Here is a 22,698-nt window from a genome sequence, read left to right on the forward strand (position 1 = left end):
CTATAAACCAAGTTTATTGGAATGTGCAATGGCAACCAATTTCAAAGAGAGACCAAAAGGTCTAATCATTGATTCAAAATGATTATTAGTGAGTTCGCGCATATTATTTCTTGAGTTTCATTGAGCTTAACATGAGTATCATTAGGTTTTGTTGATACAAATCATCTATGTTTGGGAAAAATATAGGACGGCATAGATCCCTCGATTGAAAACAAAAACACATACAATAGCAACCAAAAAGAATGATCCCACAAAGCATTGTACAATAGGATGCAAAGAATTATCATCAATTGTTGGAAAAATATAACCACAGCCTTTCACTTGCTTCAGTTCATTTTGTCTCACAAACATTACATTTGTTGGATACATTATTTGCTCAAGCGAGGGGACCATAGAGGGACATACGTTGTCAATAGGTGCAATGCTACATTGAGAACCTCTCAAATTTAAATAATAAAGAATAATATTGTGGATGAGTTTCATAGCTTCATAACTTAGAATCCTAGTCTAAGCTATCTTTGAGACAAATGCAAATCATACATGGTCTTACCTCCTTATGCTTGGTTTCATTGACCTACAACTTCTTGTAATTAAAGTTCTATCAGAATTAAGCTTTGTACTTTTTTTTATAAAATCTTCACAATTTTATAATATGTTTTAGAATTACAATATTGTTTCGACTTGGGTTCTAATTTCAACAAGTTTCAAGTTGCTCTTCAACTAATCTAAACTAGACTACAAACTCTTTTATTTACTTAGTTAAAAGCAACCAATTGGCCACAAAAAATGCAAAAGTCAATCTATGTTAACTCGAACTAGTGCCTTCTATCAAACAAGCAAGTCAACTACAATGAGCAATTAAGAATTGGAGTGTAACTCCCGAGTGTGCTGACATAGATGTATATGTGGCACAACTTGCCACAATATCTTCAAAGAATGCTACACATATTCAAAATGAAGTTAGTGGGAGTAGCAATATAGTTGCTTGTGATTCAAACAAACCAAGTGATTGCTTTGATATTCCCTATAACGAGCAAGATGATAATTACTAATTGTATTTTGTTATCATTTGACATTTTCCATTGAATTGTCAATTATCTTTTCAATATCAACTATGTTTTCAAATTATTTTTTTACAACCTATTTATAGACATGTGCATATATAGACATCTCAACAAATGCATGCAAATAAAGAAACTGAAGCAAGTAATTTTCATATGGTAACAGATGCTCTCAGTAATCTTTGCAGCTTGGTTGAAAGATTGCATAGAACATGCCCTCAGTGACAAGATAAACTGAAACCAGGCACCAAAAGAGTGACAATCAATCCTGAAAAGCCTGTACATTGATATAGTTCATCTTAAAATGAATTCCTACAAGTGTATATTTAATTGTAATCATTGTTAAAGCTTTGTTTCTATACTTGCATCTGAATTACACTTTTTTTTTTAAACTATATATTACCTTCAAAAATTGTATCCTCCAGCATGCACCTATTATAAATTTACCATTGCAAAACAAAACACCCAACATTTTTTTGTGCCTATATCAGAAACTATGATTAGGTCATTCCAAAATTCCAACACATACTTGGGAAAAGAATCCCCGTCTCTTTTGCCAAGAGAAGCAGAACCAAAAATGAGCTAATCAAACTTAAATTCCTTACTCCAACTATAAAAAAAATCAGAAATGACCTCAAATAATCAGCAAAAATAATCAGGAAAGAAGCGGAAAACCTGAAGCATAATTTGAACCACTTTTGCATTGATCTTTATCCTCTAATTTTCCACAACTATTCAATTCAGGTTCCTCTGATTTCATTTTAACCTTATTATCATTTTTTACACATTGCTCATCCCTTGACTGTGTTTCTTCTGTGCAAGCCAAAGTGAAAGAACTTGGTTGCTTTTTTATCCTGAGATGTTTTCTTGCTACTAGGGACTGACCTCCTTCTGAGCGCTTTCGCTTGTGGCTGATGAAAGTCTTCTCATTTATCTGCACCAGTTCCAAGTTCGATGAATCCTTCTGCATACTCCTTGTCGTTCTTTTTGGAATGGATGCCATAGCAATCACCTTGTCTTTTCTTGAACCTTTTATACCATGCACCAGAACCTTTTCTCCAGGATTTTTCTGTGGAGAAGGCTCACTGATCTGAACAGAATCTACTATGCCCCTGCCAACAGTGCTTCTTGTATTTCTCAAGTTTCTACTCAATTGTGAATGCTTGGTACATAAGAGGGTTCCATCCTTTTGCTCACTACTTTCATACGGTTTTATTAATGCTTCAGAACTGCTCACATTTCTTTTAATATCTTTCCATTTGCATGACTTAGATTTTTCTTGTGACTCCAGATGATCTGCAAACTCTAGCTGCTCTTGTTCTGTAACATCAGCCTTTTTACATTCATCTTGAAATTCACCATTTGATTGTCTGTTGGTTATCTCATTATTTACAGTAGTGGAAGCATTTTGCTTATGTATAGCACTTCGAGTAGTAACACCAACTGGTAAGTCTTTCTTTGTTAGGGGCTCAGAAGCAAGATTATTTCCTGTAAAGCCATATGAATAATCAAGTTCTTCACCATACATCACTGCAGACATCCTCTTCCTTTTCCTTTGCAGCGTATGATCATATGTTAAAATTGGGTTCTTGCCAGGTTTGCCAATGCAATTTTCTTCATTCGTGTGGTCATTTGGGTACCCAGCTCCTTCGACTTTGTCAGCCTGGATTTGACGAAGTGTGTTATTTTTTGACCTGGTCATTCGCCCTTCTATCATTCTATATTGTGTTTGCTCAACAAACTCGGCATCAGTCCGAGGAATATTTTCCTGTGTACGTATTTTATGGCCTTTCGACCCCATCTTACTCTTTTCTTGCTCTATGGTATTTTCTGCATCTCTGCATGCAAAATCACCCCTACTGTCATTGGTAGCCATTTCTGTTCCTGATATAAACTTGCTCTTAGCTCTGGTGATCCTGCTGTAAACAGATACTGCTGGCCTTTCTCTTGAATCTTCATTCTCTAAACTGACAGAAGTTTGCACATGTTTTGCCTTCGAAACTGTCTTTTTGTCTAGTTCTTGACGAAATCCCTTCTTTTTACTTCCCGAGGATTTTGTTTCTTTTTCATTGTATACACCCCCTGTACAGGATTTGGCAGATTGTTTATGCAAATTTGTTGCAGAATTTAGATGCCTAACAACATTGCAGCAAGACCTTTCTTTCGGCACATGTTTCCATGTAGCATGATTTACCCTGTGAGACCTGGTAATTATTCCTGTCATCCTCTTACAACATGAGTCTAAAATTTATCTTATGATGTAATAACAGAGCTAAAAGTTTCATGCAAGGCTGCAAAATCATCTGTTCCCTTCTTGCATCCTTATAGCTTGATCCCAGCTATTTTTACAGCCCATATGACAACCATAGGCCAAACTTGTAACATTCCAGCTCATGTGATCCTTCAAAAATGACTCTTATATAGCCTAGATTCACTTCAGTGTCTGCACAAATACCAATTCTTGCACTCAGAAAGGATAATTTTAATGCAAAATAAAAGAGATTGATATTTATGAAACGCATTTAGTTATAAATGATAAAAAGCTATAATTAAAGGATATCAGTGCAACTGCCACAGCCTGGTGTTCACCTTCAACAAAGAGACATAAATTTTCCATACCTGTTAATGGCAGAGATCACAAATCTGTTAACCATGCCCCAGAAACATAATGTATAGCTACCAAGGAACAAAAATTACAAGCAACTTGATATCAACATGTAAGATGATAATTTAGTAAATTTACTAATCCTATTATTGCAAACATGCATTTATGAAACCAATAGCACATCAAATGAACTTTAATAGCTCCAACTGTTCTAAAAATCTTTTATTTTTCTGCCTCAAACTTGAATACCCAGATCAGATGGAAAGTGAGAATAATAGTAGCCACTCTGATAGAAGATGTCTAAATGAGTACCTAGTCTGCCATCATCTATCATGGGCAGGGCAACGCTATGTGAGGCCATGAGAGGCCAAGAAGAAATATAGAGTTAAGACTGGGTGGTGGTGTTCCTTCGGGTTTGGAATTTTATTTTCCAATTTCCAGTTGTTGTGCCCAATGTTAAATTTTTTGATATAGACACATATGTCCATGTTCTATTTAAAGGGTTGACATTTGAATGCCCTATTTTGTATTGATATACATGATACTCTGATAAATGTAAATGGGACTATAATGGTGGAAGGCCAATTGGTGTATAGGGATAAGGGGATAGTAGATATGGAAATTTTAATGTACTAATTGAAAATGGGCATATGTGGCTACCACTTAATAAGGGCAGGTGGTTTACTTTGATTATAGATATGTATACTTTATCACATGATTAAACTAAAAATATTTACTGAGCAAAACAAAAAAAATTGTGACATTGACCTACCATCCTTGGTTAACAATACAACAAATATTTTCATCGTGCAAGGGATTTAGATGAGCATTAAGAAGTTGGGTGTTGGTAAAGCAAAAGAATAGGTTAAGCTTCATACAGAGTATCTTGAGTGGAACATAAAAACCCTTGCACCTCACATTACAAAAATCTTCAATAAAATCATCCAACAAGAGTTCCCTAAAGATTGGACAAACTGTCTAGCAATACCTCTTTTAAAAAGGAGTGATGTCAATAACCCCTCTAATTACAGGATGTAATGATAAATCCTTTGTTTGCAAAATTATTTTACAACATAAAGAAAATAGAATCAGCAAATTGATAGAAGAAAAAAATGTGCAGAAGGGCAAGTTAGTTTCACACCTAAGCATTCGACAATTAACCATGATATTACTTTGAGACATTATTGAAAACAGTTGAGAGAAAAAGGGTGAAGCTTTTTGTTGCTTTGTTGATTTTAAACAGGCTTTTGACATAATCCCAAGAACAGGCTCTGGGACAAAATGGAAGAACTTGGGATTCCTATGCATCTAAGAGGCTACTGTCCATCAGATGTATGAAGAGGTCAAAGTCAGAAATCAGAACTTCAACCAGCATTTTAGAATGTTTAGGAGTGATACTGGAGTCAAGAAAGGGTGCCCCTTATCACCTACCTTGTTTGGCTTATATATCAACAACCTTGAAGAGTGGTTAAACATGTAAAATGGCAAGAGTATCCAATTGGGAGAATTTGTTATAAGTTTGCTCATTTATGCAAATGATCCCATTTTGATTCTCAAATTCTTCCTTGGTTTGCAAGAACATTTATTTTCTCTTGAGCATTTTTTTAGTACAGTGGGGATGCAAGTTAATATCAGCTGAAGTCATGAATTTCACTAATAGTAGAAAACAAAACCAGCACAAGTTTTATTTTTTAAGCAATATTCTTCAGAAGGTTACAGATTACAAATATCTCAGCATTGAATTCAACAGAAAACTAAACTTGGAAGGCTGCAGAAAGTAAATAACTTTAGGGTTGGAAGGCAATTTATGCTCTTCAAAATAGGTGTAGGCAAAGGTTTGGGGTTGGAAAACTATTCAGACACGTCTTTTAGTTTTGCCGATTGTTCTCTATGGGTGTGAATTATGGACCAGTACGACTAATCTCACAATGAAAGCAAAACAAGGGAATCCAAAAATGTTTGATTACAAGCAAGTTCATATTTAAGACTACAGTTCCATGTGATATCATGTTAGGAGATATGAGAGCTGCCCCTATTGAAGCAATTGCTATGGTACGTCTCATAAGCTATCTAAAAAGAATGGAACAAATGGAAGTAAGTAGATGGCCTAAGGTTGTATTCAGAGATATATTGAGCAAAAGGAAAAAGACCTTGATGTGGAAAAACATCAAATGGATGAGTAAAGGAATGTTCATTTCAATATGTGCCCCACAAATAACAATTAAATAAAGGTTTTTGCTATAGATAAGTTCTAAAAGAGTAATTGGGGTATTAGGCTAGGAAGGAAGAAAAAATAATATATCAACGAGTTCAATCCCACATCTGATCAAATTCAAAAAGATTACACAGAGACAATATCTCATGGAGAGCTAAAATTATTATTGCTCGGTTTAGTAAAGAACTCTCACCAACTCAGATGTGAAACCAGGCATTAAAAATGTCATCGGTAGAAATTGTGTATCAGCCGACGGGTCCTTTCGGAAAAGGAAATTGTGTATCAGCCGACGGGTTCCTTCGGAAAGGTTCTTGTTATGTAGTCGACGGGTCCCTTCGTAAAGGTTTTTGTTATGTAGCGACATGTTGTATGTGGCCAACGGACTCCTTCGAGAAAGTTCTTCGGAAAGTATTTATAACCCCTTCGGGAAGCATTGTATTGATCTTATCATGGAAGCATAATGTAATGTTCTGACATATGCGAATAATAATAAGAAGAGTTCTGCTGTTCATGTTTGTGTTCACTATCTGTGTGCGTTTCTTAATTAATTTATGTGGTAAACATTTGGCGACGTTGCCCGATGGACTTAGTATGCAGGCAGGCGGATATGAATTAAATGTCGAATCAGTTGAACAAGAATAAGAATAAGTTGAAAGAAAAGGATGACATTCGCATTGCGCGCGAAAATTTAATTTTGGCTTAGCAGACAGAGCGTCGAATGAGATTTCAGAAGATTGTCGACGGAAACAAGAGCGCGGAAGGATTGTTGAAGGAGACTCGACAATGGCTCGTTTTGGTGGAAGAAGCGAGGGAGGAGTTTCTAAACTTGCATACGCCATGGGAAGAGAATCCTGACGGAAGGAGATCGACTCGCACGGCTCGAAGTGCTGAAGGAGCACAAGCGTGGAGTGACCTCTTCGTCCGAGATATACTTCCGGAACGAACAGCTTCAGTTGACGAACTCTTTTCTTCACCAAACAACGCGGAAGTTGAAAACAGTGCGGGTGTTGAAAACAATGCGAAAGTCGAAAACAGCGCGGGTGTTGCAAACAACACAGGTGTTGAAAATAGTGCAGAAACCGAAAACAGCACGGGTGTGCGGAACACCACGGGTGTGCAGAACAGCGCGAGTGTCCACAACAGCGCGAGTGTTGGAAACAGCGTGGGTGTGCAGAATAGCGCGGGTGTTCAAAACAACGCGGGATCTCAAAATAGCGCGGGTGCTCAAAACAGCGCGGAAGTGCAAAACAGTGCAGGTACACAATAAAACCCCCAACATACAGTGATAATGGCAGGTCCGACAGAAAAGTTGCCTAAATTTGATGGTGATGAAGCAACTGATCCCATTCGACATTGTAAAACATGTGAAACAATCTGGAGGGCAAATGGCATAACAGATACAAACGAATGGATCCGACAATTTCTCACTACCCTACGGGGTGTTGCGATTGATTGGTTTACTGATACTGATCCACAAAAGTTAAACAGTTGGGATAACATTAAGGAGTTCATCGCAGAATTTCAACTTCTGCGCGACGATAATGAAATTTTAGCGGAGATATTCAATACCAAACAAAAGAAGAATGAAACAGTACGGGTCTTCGCCAAGACGTTGAAGGACTTAATCAGTAAAATGGAGAATAAGCCGACAGATGGGCTCTAGAAAAGATGGTTCATTGAAGGCCTTCACCCGAAACTGTGGAAAAAGATGAAGATCGTGCCACCATCAACATATACTGAAGCATACGATCGGGCAATGAACCTCGAAAGTGACTAGAAAACAAAAAAGAAGAAGAAGAATAGCTCGTCCGATTTAGATGACAATGCATCTTCAGGAGAAGATAGCAACGATGACGAGGGAAGCAACAAGAAGGTCCGTGCCCTCCAAAAGGACATGATTCGAATGATGAAGGAGTTCAAGGACGTGAACAAGGAGACTAAGGGCAATGACCTATGGTGCACAGAGTGCAAGAAAGAAGGCTATACGAAGGGATCCTGCCCGAAAGATCAATTTTGTGAGATTTGCCAGATTATGGGACACTCGGTAAAGGAATGCCCTTTCAATTTGAAAGCAAGAACACCGCAACAAGTGTTCCTGACACAGGAGGCATCCCCGTCAGGAGGGAACGGGAATACCAGTACGGAAGGTGCCACATCGGGAGGATATAGTAACAATTAGCGCGGTCAAAACAACAACAATAATGGCGAGAGGAGTCGAATCCAGTATGATGCCAATGGCCGGCCGATAGTTCAATGCCACACATGCAATCTGTGGGGTCACTTTGCCCAAGAGTGCACAACGGCGAACACACCTAAGTTGCTATGCCGATGGTGTGGACCTAGTGATCATGACGATGCTAAGTGCCCGAAGTCTGGAGTAAACTTGATTACTGTCGGGATGGATGAGGAAGAAGTTCTGGCAATCACTCGGAAGCAAGCAAAGCTATACCCCGATCCGACGAAGGAAAAGAAGAGACTGGAGGAAGCACGGGCAGAGATCCAGAGAGCAACGCAGATAGAAACGACACACTTGAAGGACACGCCGAGTACCTCCATATGGAACTGCGCAGAACAGAATATTGTACGGCAAATATTGCAAGCCGAGATACCCATCAGGATAAGTGATCTGTTGCTCACTATGCCTCAGCTCCGATCGGCACTCACAAAGATCCTTCCCGCTGCTCAACTACCAGGAGAACATGGAAGGAAGCAGGAAAGTGGAGCAAGTACAGTGGACAACAAGGAGAAGGAAAGTGGCGCAAGTGCAGAAGATCCGATGCTATTAGCTCTTTCATCCAGATGCTATCCGGCGGTTGTTGAAATGGGCATTCTCGGGACTATGCTAACGGACACGATCGTGGACGGAGGGTCCAGTGTCAATGTGCTGCCAGAGGATACTTGGAAAAAGTTGGGACAACCAACATTGTGGCCACCTACCTTCCAGTTGTTAACAACCGATCAACATGGAGTCAAGCCATTGGGAGTACTCACAGCGCAACCAGTGACGATTGGAACACAACCATTCCTGTTGGACTTTGTCGTGATCCCACTGAAGTGGAGAGGATATGATGCCATTCTGGGCCGGGGGTGGTTGATACAAGCCAAGGCAAAACACGATTGGAAGAAAAATACTTTATCACTTGAAAGCAAAGGCCGAAAGTATGTCATCGATCTACACACTCAAATGGTTGGAGACGAAGCTGTATCGTCGGATTCCGAAGGAGAAGAGGATGAGAGGAGGCAGAGTATGGAACCCGATCAAAAGGGAGTCCTACGAATGGAAGCAGATGACAATCTGGATTCAGTAAATGGTCTTTACCACTGGCAAATAGAGGATTACGAGCTCTTTTCAAGTTGTAATATGCTAAGCATCGACAAAGGTCCGAAGGAACACAGAGAAGCCGCAGAAGGAAATGAATGTTCGAAGGAATATGGAGAAGCCGAAGGAGGAAATGAATGTTCGAAACAACACAGAGAAGCCGAAGAAGGGAACGCGGATATGACTGAAGCTGAAGGAAAGAACATACAGTACGAACCCGAAAGGAGGAAAGATTCCACTATATGACCGCGCAAGAAGAAAGTATTACGTCGAACCACAAATATAGTAGAAAGGTGCCAGCAGCAAGGAAGACACACGATACGGTCTGCACAGGAAACAAAGTGGAAGGGTTTCATAAAAGTTGCAGCAGTACGGAGTGGACGTGTTATTGATGGCCAGAAGGGGCAACTAATGGAGTCCATGGTACGGAGCTTCGGGAACAAACCAGGCGATATGGAAAATCGAATGGAGAGATCGTGTACCTTAAATAAACTTGATGAGCAACAGTTGCAGGAGTGGGCTATTGAGGTGACACAGAACAGGTGTAGAGCATGGCACGATAAGCACTTGAAACGGAACAGGTTTCAGACGGGGAAATGGGTGTTAAAGTATGATGGCCAGAATGAGATCACGCCAGGAAAGTTCAAAGTTAAGTGGGTTGGACCATATCAAATTCGGGAAGTGGGTGTTAACGGAGCAGTAAAACAATGAATGCTAGACGGAAGGGAAGTGTTCGATGTAGGGAATAGGTCAAAGTTGAATGTCTGCCATGAAAGAAGTAACGCACCTCCGTGGACAGAAAACTGAGAGAAGAAGACTGTAAGTGCTATATATATGTAAATATTGTACATAGTTGTTCAAAAAAAAAAAAAGTGATGAAAAAGCTACTATACGAATTTTTGGAAACAAAGCACCGTACAGTTTTGAAGGAAGTGTACAGATTTTCCAGCCCAGTGTACGGATTTTTGTGCCGTACGGATTTCGCCAGGTTTTGCATCTTGTTACGGATTTTTTGGAGGTTTTGAGCAGTGTACGGAAAAGCATCAAGTCTGATATGTACCGTACGGATTTTAAAATGATGATGCTGTGTACGATTTTTTAAGTAAAGGTTGCCATACAGATTTTTCAGTTTGGCAAGAGTGTACGGAATTTTATATTAAGTCTGGAATTAGCATAAAATTGTACTGTTTCCTTCACACATGAATGTACGATTTTTTAAGCTATTTTATCCATGCATCGTACGAACTTTATTGAAATCACCGTACGGTATCCCAGTACGGATTTTCAACAAAAGTTATGGTATGGATTTTTAGTATAGTGATTGTACGGATTTTTTGGGGGTTTGATTAGTACGGATTTCTACATGTGCTATACGGATTTTTTAGGAGAGCCACTGGCACGGTACGGACTTTGTCCGTACGGCATATGGAATTTGGAGGAAGTTGGAAGTAAAGGCAGCGTACGGAAATTGCAGTTTGGAATGTAATGTACGAATTTTTAAACGAGTGGCCAGCACATGAATTTTAGCAAGCAGAGTACGGCTTCTTTCATGTAGTTATAGTACGGATTTTCACAGAGTTGGGGATGAAGAAGGATATTGCTACAGTACGCATTTCAATGGATAAGCTCCTTGTGTGCTTCAATATGAATTTACAAATTTAAAGCTTCCAGTTGCGTACGGTTTTTGCATAATGTGGCGAATTGATTCTATAGGTTTTGGCATACGGCTTTTACCTATTATTGCATTCAGACTTTGGAAGACATTACATAATATTGCATAAGGAAGGAGTCGATACAATGGCAGGATGTATGGTGTAGCTGTACATTGGTAGCACAAAAGAGTGACAGGAGGTTTTCTATAAAAAAAGAAAAAAAAAAGCCAACAAATCAAGCATGCTTAGAATGAGTGACGGAGGATACCAAAGGGAAGGGAAGCATCGGCGATTGCCAAAAAGAGTGCAGAATCGGCAGGAAATGACAAAAATGGTGTGTTCCGTGCAGTTTTGTGTGGGTTCCAGAGTGCTAATTTGGTCTTGGCGGCGAGGGGCACTGCCCCTCAACCCCGCCCTGTACTGCGAGCTACCCCAGGACCCTGCGAGGGCGCTGCCCCTCGACCCCGCCGGGGGCGTTGCCCCTTGGACCCCCAGTCGTTGCGGATATCAGTCGTGGGAGCCTGACCAGTCGAGAAGACTTGGAGCTGTTGCAGGCATAGTGTGCCAAAGGTGAAAAGATCTATGGAACAAGCATTTTGAGAGGGGTGTTACACTTGGAGTAGGTGTTGGCCGTGAAGCTGTCTTAGTAGATGCAGGGAGAGCTCAGGAGGAGTTGATCATCCAGTTGAAGGCAGTACAGCGACACTTGGTTCAGTGTACTCGGAATTGGAATGCAGAAAGCGGCACAGGTGGCTATCAGGGTCAGATGTCAGATTGGCTAAGGTGACAGTGTTGAAAACCAGTTAGTCAGTCAATGTATTTTGGTTGTTGATTTGTCTCAGAGATTTTGTAATAGTCCTCAGGAGACGACTTTTCTTTTTGGGGGGGATGAAAATGTTTACCACATAGATTAATTAAGAAACACACACAGATAGTGAACACGAACAACAGAACTCTTCTTATTATTATTCACATATGCCAGAACATTACATTATGCTTCCATGATAAGATCAATACAATGCTTCCCGAAGGGGTTATAAATACTTTCCAAAGAACTTTCCAGACGGAGTTCGTCGGCCACATACAACATGTCGCTACATAACAAAAACCTTTCCGAAAGGACCCATCGGCTACATTACAAGAACCTTTCCGAAAGGACCCATCGGCTGATACACAATTTCTACCAATGACAAAAATCCCAAAAAAGGCTTGGGTAGAGAGAGTTTGCATTTTTTGCAATTCCAAGAAATTGGAAAGTGAAATGCATTTTATTGTAAAGTGTGATGCCCACAAGGGCAGCACGGAGAAATTGAGACTATCTTATCCACTAACTCATGAAATAACTTATTTAGCAAGGAGTACCTTGAGAAGTTGGGGGCACTCATCATCAACTCAACTTGCTTAAGAAACAAATTTATTTACTAAAATCAGCTTGATGAAGCAGGCTGTTCGATAGGATGTGCTTAACCTCGGGATGTCAAAATTGTCTTCTTCATGTTCTTCTCCACACATCCTACTCAAATGAGGAATTATGAAAATTATAATAAAACTTCTAAACCCAGATTTCAACTCATATATTCTCTGAAATATTTTGCATTTACACTTCACTATTTAAAAGTCTACTTGTTATAATTGACTATAAACATGTCTATTTAGTATTTAGTCTTCCTCACTGACTTCTCACCTTCAATTTTCAAAATGACAGATACCAATAGAATAAAATTTTGACAGTATTGGCGTGAAGATTTCTCCCTTCAGGTATTACTCTATTTATTGAATTCCATACGTCCATGTTATGCACAAATAAACAAAAATCTTAATCTTAAACTTCAAAATTCAAAATTCAAATTTCAAATTTCAGCTCAAATTCTTCTTAGGTTCTTACGTACCCCTCATTTTACTCTTCAAGTTTTAAAGTCGGAAATAGTCGTAATTAAATAATGCTGTGTACACAAATCTGCCTCGGCCCCTCCCCAATTCTCGTGATCAATTAAAGCACCCGAAAATACCAGGTGTATATTGCAAAAGATTCCAGCTCTACAGCCGCACTTCCCGAATTAGAAACTGGTCCCTAAATCAAATCTATCTTCTTAATTCTCTGCGTTCAACTGAAACCTACAGGCGATCGGAACAGCGCACCACGCGCTCAACATGAATAAAAAACCCTACGAAAATTGTGTCCAGACACCTACGAAAAATTGATTGTAAACGTACAAAGTTTACCTACAATACTGCAAAATTTATCCATAAATCTACCAAGTGTTTCTGTATACCTTCAGAAATTCATCCCTATTAGCATTTTTTTTAAATGGCACAAAATTTTGGCGCCTAAAAATTCATTCGAGCAAACTTAAAATTTCTTGGGACGTACAGACATGAGCTCACAATATACAGAGAATTTTACTAACCTGTAAATTCAGCCGAAAAACACACAGATCCTCAATACTCTGGCGATTCCGCCAAAAACCCTTGAGTTGATGAAACCCTTGGCGCGACTGTCAGTTGACTGAAACTAAAATAGTTAAAATATCGAAGACAGTGAACAGCGTATTTGGCATCTTGTTAACTTTGTGGCGAATATTAAGCCCAGCTTAATTTCCGAGCAAATATGCACGGGGTATTGGATCCGCTTAATTTCATTACAGCATCCAACACCTCTATATTTAAATAGACGAATCTGCGTCGTTGATGTTTTGAAGATTGCATGCACTTAATATATCGGGGAATTTGGCAGTGGTTTTGTCGCCTTAATTATGGACCGGGATAAAAGCTTAGAAAGCATGATTTTTGTGTTTTTCATTTTTTTTAAGAAGGGAACTTTTGCGGGGGAATTAAACCTAATGCACCTTGTACAAATTTTAAAATCATGCAAATCCCTTATGAATGCTTAAAAGGGAATATTTATCACGTAGTGTATAAAATTAATTAGTCTTCATATAAATGATTGTATCTACTCTTACATCCTCTTTTATCTTTTCACTTTTTATCATTGTAACTTGAGGTTCTCCTATTTATTTTGGCAAAAAAATTAAGTTATAAATTGTGATTCCATATTCTAGTGTTGAGCCAAAATTTATAGATATGAACTTTATTTGAATATTTGTTTGCGGATGAAACGGATAAAAGACTAAGTTTTGTAGGATGGCAAGCGAAAGTCTATTCTATGCTAGGGCCTGCGTGCCCTAGCCCGACCTGCGATGAGTTTTTTGGGCTCTTGGGCGAGCTTCTCTACTACTTTGGGGGTCAATGATCTTCTATCTAGGGTGTGTGCTGGTTGGGTGGGTGGCCTGGCCTCTTTCCAACCTGTGGGTGGGCATTTTCGGATCGAACACCGCCTTGGGTGCGTTCTCGATGGGGGGTTGCGGTGCTATGAGATTGTAGGGCTCCTGGCCCACCTTTCTCTCTTTCTTGTTGCGTCCCAATTCATTGTTGAATGGGGGACCGAAGTATAGCCTCTACACAGCTTTCTGTCAGAGATATGGAGATGGGTGAGTCGTCTTCTTTACTGCATGTCAATGATAAGGAAATGAATGGTAAACCTCAATCAGGGGAAGGTGATTCCTCTCCAAAAGGGACGATTCGATTAAGAAAAGTAAACGGATGTTTGCAAAGATCCGAGGACTGGCCAGTTTTGGTTATTCAACTTGAGCAAGTTTTGGAGGATGTCAAATACTGGAGCAATCATGCTCTTATTTGAAAATTTCTAGGCCTTCGCCTTTCTTTGCCTATGCTGGAATCTTGGGCACACCGGATGTGGAACCCAGAAGGAGATATGGAGATTTTGTTAGCGGCTAATAACTATTTTATTTTTATCTTTTCAAGCATGACAGACAGGAATAAGGCATTGGAAGGAGGCCCTTATTTCTTTAACCAAGTGGGGCTCTTCATCAAGCCTTGGCACATGGGTTTCAACTCTGATAAGGAGATCCCCTCATGAGTTTTGGTGTGGGTTTGCTTGCCAAGGCTTCCTTTGGAATTCTGGAGGGAAGATATTCTTCACTCAATCTCATTGCTTCTTGGAAAACTTGTGGGTTCGGCTATACAGACTCAAGATCGTAAGGTAATTTCTTTTGCCTGTATTTGTGTAGAAGTTGATTTAAATAATTTGTTGCCAGATTCTATGGAGATTTGCATGGGATCATCTTCCTAGATCCAATAGTTGGATTACAAGACCCTTCCATTTAGATGCAAAATTTGCCATGAATATGTTCATTTACATCGCAGATGTCCCAAGAATAAGTCCCCCCCACCCCTAGCTACCCCGATCCCTATAGGGAGGACAAGGGGAAGGCTCCTTTATCTAATGGACCTGTTGATAGCGAGGGATTTATTCAGGTTAAGTCTCGTAACAAAGGCAAAGGTAAGAAGAGAACCTAGATGGACAGGCGGACTAATGGCACCTTTAACAAGTTTAATGCTCTTGGGGACTTGGTCCAAGAGGAAGGTACTCCAATTGAGCTCTCTTCTAGGGCCAAAGGTCAGCATGAGATTCAAGTTGAAGATATGCAGAAGGAGGATCAGATTCTATCTCTAAGGGACCAATAGGCTGGATAGTTGGATATTTATTTGCCTCCTCTTATTCAAGATATTGGAGACCTTCAAGGGTCACAAGGTTTGAAGGGCTCAGTCTTGGTGGCTCCTAATCCCCTTATGCCAAAGGGGACCTCAATTTTTGTAAAGTGTAATAAGGATCCTCCTGTCTTGAGCATATAGCAGAAATCCTTCAAAAAGGGGCCTTTAGATAAACCGTCAAAGAGTTGTAGGAAGACTAATCAAGAGAAGGTGAAGATAATGGGTGAAAATTTGGTTGAGTCTGGATCTGTGAGACCCATTGATTCTCATTTATCCCACCCCCATAAATGATTGTTTTGTCATGGAACGTAAGGGAGTTGAATAGCATCCCTAAACAAAAGGTTGTTCACAGATTAATTGAGTCTCAGTCTCCTAATGTGGTCTTTATTCAGGAAACTAAGCTTACAATGGATGGTTTGGCTAACTGTGCTTCGCGGATCTGGCCCCAGGGCTCTTGGCAGGGGGTGGGGGCTTTGAATAGTTCGGGGGGGGTGGCTTGCTTCTGGAACCCAAGGAAAGTTTCCCCCTTATGATGGATTTCTAGTCAGTCCTCCATTTCGTTGGTTGCCTCTAGTTTTGAGACTAGATAAAGGTGTCTTTTATCCAATATTTATGCTTCTGCTGATTTTCAGGTAAATCCCATTTATGGGCTCATATCAGATTCATCTGGTCCTTGGACCCATTTCTCCCATGGATTATGGTTGAAGATTTTAATGTTGTTACTAGTTTGGATGAAAAATGAGGAGGGCTAGCTAGATTGGACCCGTCTTCAAATCTGCTTAGGGATATGATTAGCTCCTTGAATCTCAATAATGTGAAGCCAACCAATGGTGTCTTTACATGGAATAATTGGAGATGTGGTGATGAGGCTATCTCAGAAAGACTTGACAGATTTTTGGTTTCCTGCTATTGGATGAACAATAGGTGGATCACCAGTTATGAAATTCTTGATTGGAGGGGCTTTGACCACTGGCCTATTAAGCTCTCCATCACCTCTTATAGAGTCATCAAAAATCCCTCTTTCAAATTTTAGTTGATGTGGTTAAGAAACTGTATCTACTAGATCTTATGTTAGATTGGTGGTATGAGGGGATGCCTACCCATGGAACGGCCATGTTTACTTTCAGTAAGAGGCTTCAACATGTGAAGTACAGGCTTAAGAGATGGAATAAATAGTATTTTGGGAATCTACATTTCAGAAGATTGTTGCTCAAACCAAGTTTGATAATATTACATGTCAAATTCGAGACCAAGGGTTGACCTTTGATCTGAGTAAAGTTGAGTCCTCGGCTCTTAATGGACTGGAAGAATGGGAGCTTCGGGAGGAGATTTTTTGGAAGTAGAAATCTCGTGTTGATTAGCTATAGGAGGGTGAAAGGAACATTGCTTTCTTCCATAACTTCGTTAAGGCTTGGAGAAAGGGGAATTCTATCTCCTCTCTTGTCTCAACTGATGGAGATTAGATCTCTTCTTGTGAAGAAATTTCTAGGGAAGCTATCAATTACTTTTATAATCTTTTTACCAGGGAGGATCTTCCTACTGGGACCAAGGAGCAAGCCATCTTGGACTATATTCCCCACCTAGTCCCTATTGAGATGAATGGGGCCCTCTTAAGTCCTATCTTATTACCTGAATTGGAGAAAGTTGTGTTTAATATGAAAAAAGGTAAGGCTCCTGGCCCAAATGGATTTTTGATTGAATTTTTTCAAGAATCATGGGAAATAATAATGTTTGATCTCCTAGAAGTGGTTCAGGAATCTCATAGAAACAAGCAGATATTGAAGTCTTTGAATTCTACCTTCTTGGCTCTCATACCTAAGAAGGATGAGGCTAATCGGTTGGATCAATTTAGGCCTATAGCGTTATGTAATGTTGTCTATAAGATCATCACCAAATTGATTACTGAGAGACTCAAACCACTCCTTGGTTCTTTGAACTCTGCTGAACAGAGTGGCTTTGTTGAAGGAAGATAGATTCTGGATGGGGTTGTGATAGCAATGGAGTGAAGGAGAAAGTTGTGTTCATTAAACTCAACATGGCTAAAGCTTATGATCGGCTGAGTTGGGAATTCTTATAGAAAATTCTTTTGGCTTTTGGTTTTGATGAGGACCAGGTGGATTGGGTTCTTAGCTATGTGACCTCATCCTCCTTCTCAGTTATCATTAATGGGGAACCTTTAGAATTGTTTGGTGCTTCTCGGGGACTTCGGCAAGGGGATCCTTTATCTCCTTATTTATTCATTATCATGGTAGAGGGTCTTGGCAGATTTATAAAAGCTCAAGTGAGGTAGGGTCTTATATGAGGTTGGGCTAGAAAAAAAATCTTCCTTCCTACCCTCATCTTTAGTTTGTGGATGACACTAGGTTATTGGGCATGGCTAGAATCAATGAGATAGTGAATTTCAGGCCAGCTTTTGATATCTATTTGAAAGCCTTAGGTCAGAAGATTAATGATGATAAGTCTTCCATTTTTTTCTTTAACACTCCTCGACTTATTCAAAGCAGGATTGCAAGGATTCTTAGATTTCAAATCGGCTCCCTTCCTTTGATGTACCTTGGGGTTCCTTTGGCCTTGGGATCTTAGCGTAGAGACTACCAGTAGGGGATTTTGGATAAATTCTAGAGTAAGGTCAGTCATTGGACTTACAAATGGTTACCTTCTATTGGGAGAGTGATTCTCCTAAAGACTGTGGTGCAATCTCCCCATTTATAGGTGTTGTGTTCAGGTTCCCCCTTCCAACTTTGTGAGGGATTTTGATGCTTTATCTCGACAATTCCTTTGGTCTGGCAGCCTTCTATCCTCGAAGTGGAGCCTTGTCAAGTGGGAGTTTGTGTGTAGGTTGAAGCATATTTCTAATGCTGAATGCCTTGATGTGCCACAACTTACTCTGGTGGGTAAAGGTTCTTATATTTGGGACACTCTTAAGAAGGGAGCTCAACTTATTAAGGAGGGTCTCTTATGGATTTGTAACAGAGGCTCTGATGCCTTGTTTTGGTAGGACTCTTGGGACAACCACCCTCTCATTCTTTCTAGCTTCCCTCAGCTTCAGCCTCTTTGCCATACATTTACTAATGCTTAATGGTTTAAGGTGGAGCATTTTAAGATGGTTAAGTGTATGGGTCAAGTGGAAGTGACTTGCTAGAAGGACCCTTAGGACTGGCCCTTGGTTGGCTTTGATGAGGATTGTGTTGTTCTTACTAAAGCTTTCAAAAGTAGGTTTTGATGCTCCCTTAATGAACAAGATGCTTTGGCTTGGAGTCCTAGCCCAAAAGGAAAATTTACTGTGGCATAAGGCTATGCTATACTTGATAGGAACCTACATGTTCCAACTAAGGTGCACTAGTGGAAGAAGGTTTGGATTAATTTTTCTTGGCCCAAATGTAATTTCTTATTATGGTTGCTAGCTCAGGAAAAATGCCTCACTTGGGAGAATCTTCACAAATGAAGTTTTCAGGGACCTTCTGTTTGTTTTCTCTATTCGAACAATGAGGAATGTACCTCTCACTTGTTTTTTCTCTGCCCTTTTTTGAGAGAGATATGGCACAACTGGTGGGAGGCTTAGCGACATGGTTGTATTCATGCTACCTCTCTAATTGATTTTTGGGAGAGTTCGGGCAGACCTCCAACGAAGACTTCTTTCGTACGAGTAGCCTAGATGGTCAAGCTGACTCTCATTCTTAGGAACCTTTGGTTGGAGAGGAACTACAAAAAATTTTGTGACTCCAAATTTGGAAGTTTTCAATTGTGGAAGATGATTCTTAGTAGACTTCAAGAGATTGTTTTTGCTAAGTGTGATATGTTTGAAAGTATTAATCCTGGTGATCATGCTATTGTGAGGAATTTGAACCTGGGTGATAGTAGATGAGGATGCACCCTTGGAAAAGGACCTTGCCATGTCAAGCAACGAATTTGTCAGGATGGGAGGTGGACTCCTCCCTCGACTGGGACCTTGAAGATTAATATAGATGGTTCTTCTCGTGGGAACCCTGCTCATGCTAGTATTGGGGGTATAGGTAGAGGCAATGGTGGTGGTGTGGTTTTTCTCTTCTCTATTTACAAAGGCCAACACTCTAATAATCTGATGGAGACCTTGCTATTAGGAATGTTGTTGAGAGAGGACGTTCTTTGGGTTAGAAGAGGATCATTTGTGAGTCTAATTCTCATATTGTTGTGGATATGTTGAATAAGCAAAGTTTGGAGGATGTTAGTTGGCAATTGGCCTCTTTGATCAAACAAACTTTAAGTCTTTGTCGTTCCTTAGACTCTGTCTCCTTTTGTCATATCCCTAGAGAATGGAACAATGTGGGCTTCAGAGAACGTGGATGGTTGGGATATTAGTGGAAGGGATGAGTTACCTTCTGAGTATTGTGGGATTGTTGAGCACCTGTTACTGGGAGACAAGAATATGTAGTGTTGGTGTGGGCCTCTGGCCTTTGCTCTGTACTTTGAATTTGATTGAATAATTTTTTACACCTTTTTTCAACATATTCTATCGTTGGAAATATTGAAACAAATTCTATGTAGTGGGTGTACTTGTATTTTAATGAACTGTAATAAAAATAGTTCTTACACAATTTAAGTAAATATACTAATGCATTTAAGTTAAAATAATAATAAACTAGCAGTCGCAAGCTTTTGTGCTTGCAACAATGAGCTAATAAGTGTTTACTTTAAGTAAAATTTAATTTAATTTTGTAATAAATCAAATAAATAATATTTATTTATTTAATTTATTATATACTAATAAATTATCATCTAAAAAATATTCCCATAAAAATCTATTATGAAAAACTAATAAGAAAATAATATGAAAAAATAACATGTATAAAGTGAAGCAAAAAATATAAACTAAAATAATTATAAAAACTAAAACCTAAACTAAGGGAATCTCAGTGCTTCACCTTTGTGAGCATCACCTAGATCTAATGATTGCTAAGTGTTATATTTATTATCATGAGATATGGATTCTTGTAAATTGCTACTCATTAAACACGAGTCAATCAGTTAGACTCAAAAACTACATAGTTAAACCCTGATAACAATATCACAATTTAACTTGTGGAAAAATATCTCCTACTTATTAATTTAATGTCTATTAGCTTAAATATATGAATAAAATCATTTTAAAAAATTAAAAACTATACTAATTTAAAATCTACCAACTCAAATATATGAATAAAAAAAATCATTTAAAAACAATCTCCATAAAAAAAAACCTATTATGAAAATTAATATGAGAAATATAAAAAATATATTAAAAAAATAGCAACTTCCACAAATATCATATTGGCTAAACTAAAAATCAATATTTAAAGTGAAACACTAAACTAATTTAAAAGATAAATTAAAAACTAAATCTTTTTAAAATAATTATAAAAATAGAAAACCTAACTAATTTAAAGTCTATTCGCTTAAATATATGAACTAGCTTATATGTATGTATGTTAAGCTGAGAGAGATATCCTTCTCAAGCGTTGTTGTACTGATATAATTCATGACAATAGGTGCCTTGAGAAGGATATCTTTGCCCAAAATATGTAATAAAATCTATTGCAGAGCTGAATAATACTCTCTAGTCATCTTTTCTCGTTATGAATAAACTTAATCTACTACTCCATCCACTCTCCTCCATTCTCATTAAATATTAATAAAAATTCTTAAAGCATGGGGGTTATTGTTTGCAGCAGGTAACTCTTTAATCTTTGCTATTACATTTTGATTGCATGCATTATTATCAGTTACATTTGCAATGAACAGATGTAAAAATAATTATAAAATATATGACACTTAAATGGATGTCAATTTTTTTAAAAAGTAGAAAAAGTTTACATTGATGAATGCTTCCAGCTTAAAAAGCCACTCGGCTTAACAAAACAATTATTTAAAAAAAATCTTCAAAAATTAATATGAGAAATATTAAAAAATATCATAAAAAAATAGGAACTCCTCCCACAAATATCCTATTGGCTAAACTAATAATTAATATTTAAAGTAAAAAACTAAACCAATTGAAATAATTGAAAAACTAAAATTTCAATCAATTTTAAAAATTAAAATTAAATAAAAATAAAGCAAAACATGAATTAAAAGTGGAGATAACAACTAATTAATTTTCTAAATAAATATAAAAAAACAAGAGTAAAAGTATAGATAAATTAATTTATAAATTAAATACAAGAGTTAAAAATGGAGATAAATAAATAAATAAGAAAAAAAAAGAGTTAACAGTGTAAATAATAGCTAATTAAATTAAATGAATAGGAAAAAAATAAGAGTTAAATTTCGAGTGAGATAAAATTGGTCTCAAAATAATTAAAGGGCTGAAAGTTTTTTGATCGAAGGCTAACAATTTTTCAGCCAAAAAAGTAATTTTACGGGAACAAAGTTCCCACATATAGCCTATTGGCTAAATTATTTCAATTAATTATAATTGTATATTAGTTAAAATAATATATTACTAAATTTATAAAATAATTTAGTTTATTAAAATATATCAAATTTGGAAAAATTGGCAAACTTCGGCAATAATGGGAAAAAGGCAGAGCAATCATTTGATCACATAAACAAAAACCCTAGGACATTATAGGGGGAAGGTAGAAAGCCAAAGATTAACTCAAAGAATCGAATCAAATCATTGCCTTCGGCCAATCAAGATTTGAGGAATCATGACTATGCAATCAAGATGACGAATATATTTTCTATCTTGGAGAATTTGGAGGAGAAGGAAAGGCAGAATCAACATAACCATCATGAGGCAATTTCCTAGTAGAAAGCGTCAAATGGACAGTTAGAATTGCCCCAAATTGAATCCACTCACAATGTCTCAGGAATGATAGGTAACCTACAACCTCAGCTAATTTTCACCATTGATAGTTTGGATAATTAATTTAGGGTTTTTAACCTAACTAAGTATGCTCTCACCCCAACTTGTGTAAGCCTCCCCCATTTATAGTAGGGTATGATATGTCAGCACCTCCCACTCCTTTGCACTCCATTAGGCTAAGATCTAATGCATCCCCTGCTAATTCATATTTGTACTTATATATTCCCCCACATCGTCGACCCACGGTTGAGGTTCCTGTGGATCCACCAAACCCCAGGGGTCATCTAGGCTCTTAGGTATCTCCAAATATTGAAGATAATTCCATCTTTATCTCCAATAAGGAAATCAAAGAATTGTGGTGTGCTTGTTAAAAAGTTGGAATCTTTGTGGTATAGAGTGGCCCTAAGAAAGATTTATTTCACCTTTCAAATTGGTTAGAAGACAACTGCGA

General features: G+C 38.3%; 1 protein-coding gene across 10 annotated transcripts in view; it reads right to left on the reverse strand.

Annotated features, from left to right (window-relative positions):
- LOC149557177 (uncharacterized) overlaps positions 1-13,595 on the reverse strand; it is a 63,661-nt gene extending 50,066 nt beyond the window's left edge. For 4 of the 10 annotated variants that reach the window (XM_089831890.1, XM_089831888.1, XM_089831889.1 and 1 more), the window contains exons 1-4: positions 13,261-13,539; positions 12,742-12,967; positions 3,651-3,680; positions 1,737-3,504 (exon numbers count right to left, since the gene is read on the reverse strand). In XM_089831890.1, coding sequence (XP_089688016.1) covers positions 1,737-3,285 — 1,549 coding nt within the window. In that variant the 5' untranslated portion in view covers positions 3,286-3,504; positions 3,651-3,680; positions 12,742-12,967; positions 13,261-13,539. Of the gene's footprint in view, positions 1-1,736; positions 3,505-3,650; positions 3,681-12,741; positions 13,041-13,260 lie in introns of all 10 variants that reach the window. The other 6 variants (XM_089831893.1, XM_089831891.1, XM_089831886.1 and 3 more) reach the window with 5 other exon arrangements.
- Positions 13,596-22,698: the final 9,103 nt, after the last annotated feature.

The sequence above is a fragment of the Cupressus sempervirens genome, chromosome 5, assembly GCF_028749045.1.
Source record: "Cupressus sempervirens isolate cs-2001-9-10 chromosome 5, ASM2874904v1, whole genome shotgun sequence".
NCBI lineage: Eukaryota > Viridiplantae > Streptophyta > Pinopsida > Cupressales > Cupressaceae > Cupressus > Cupressus sempervirens.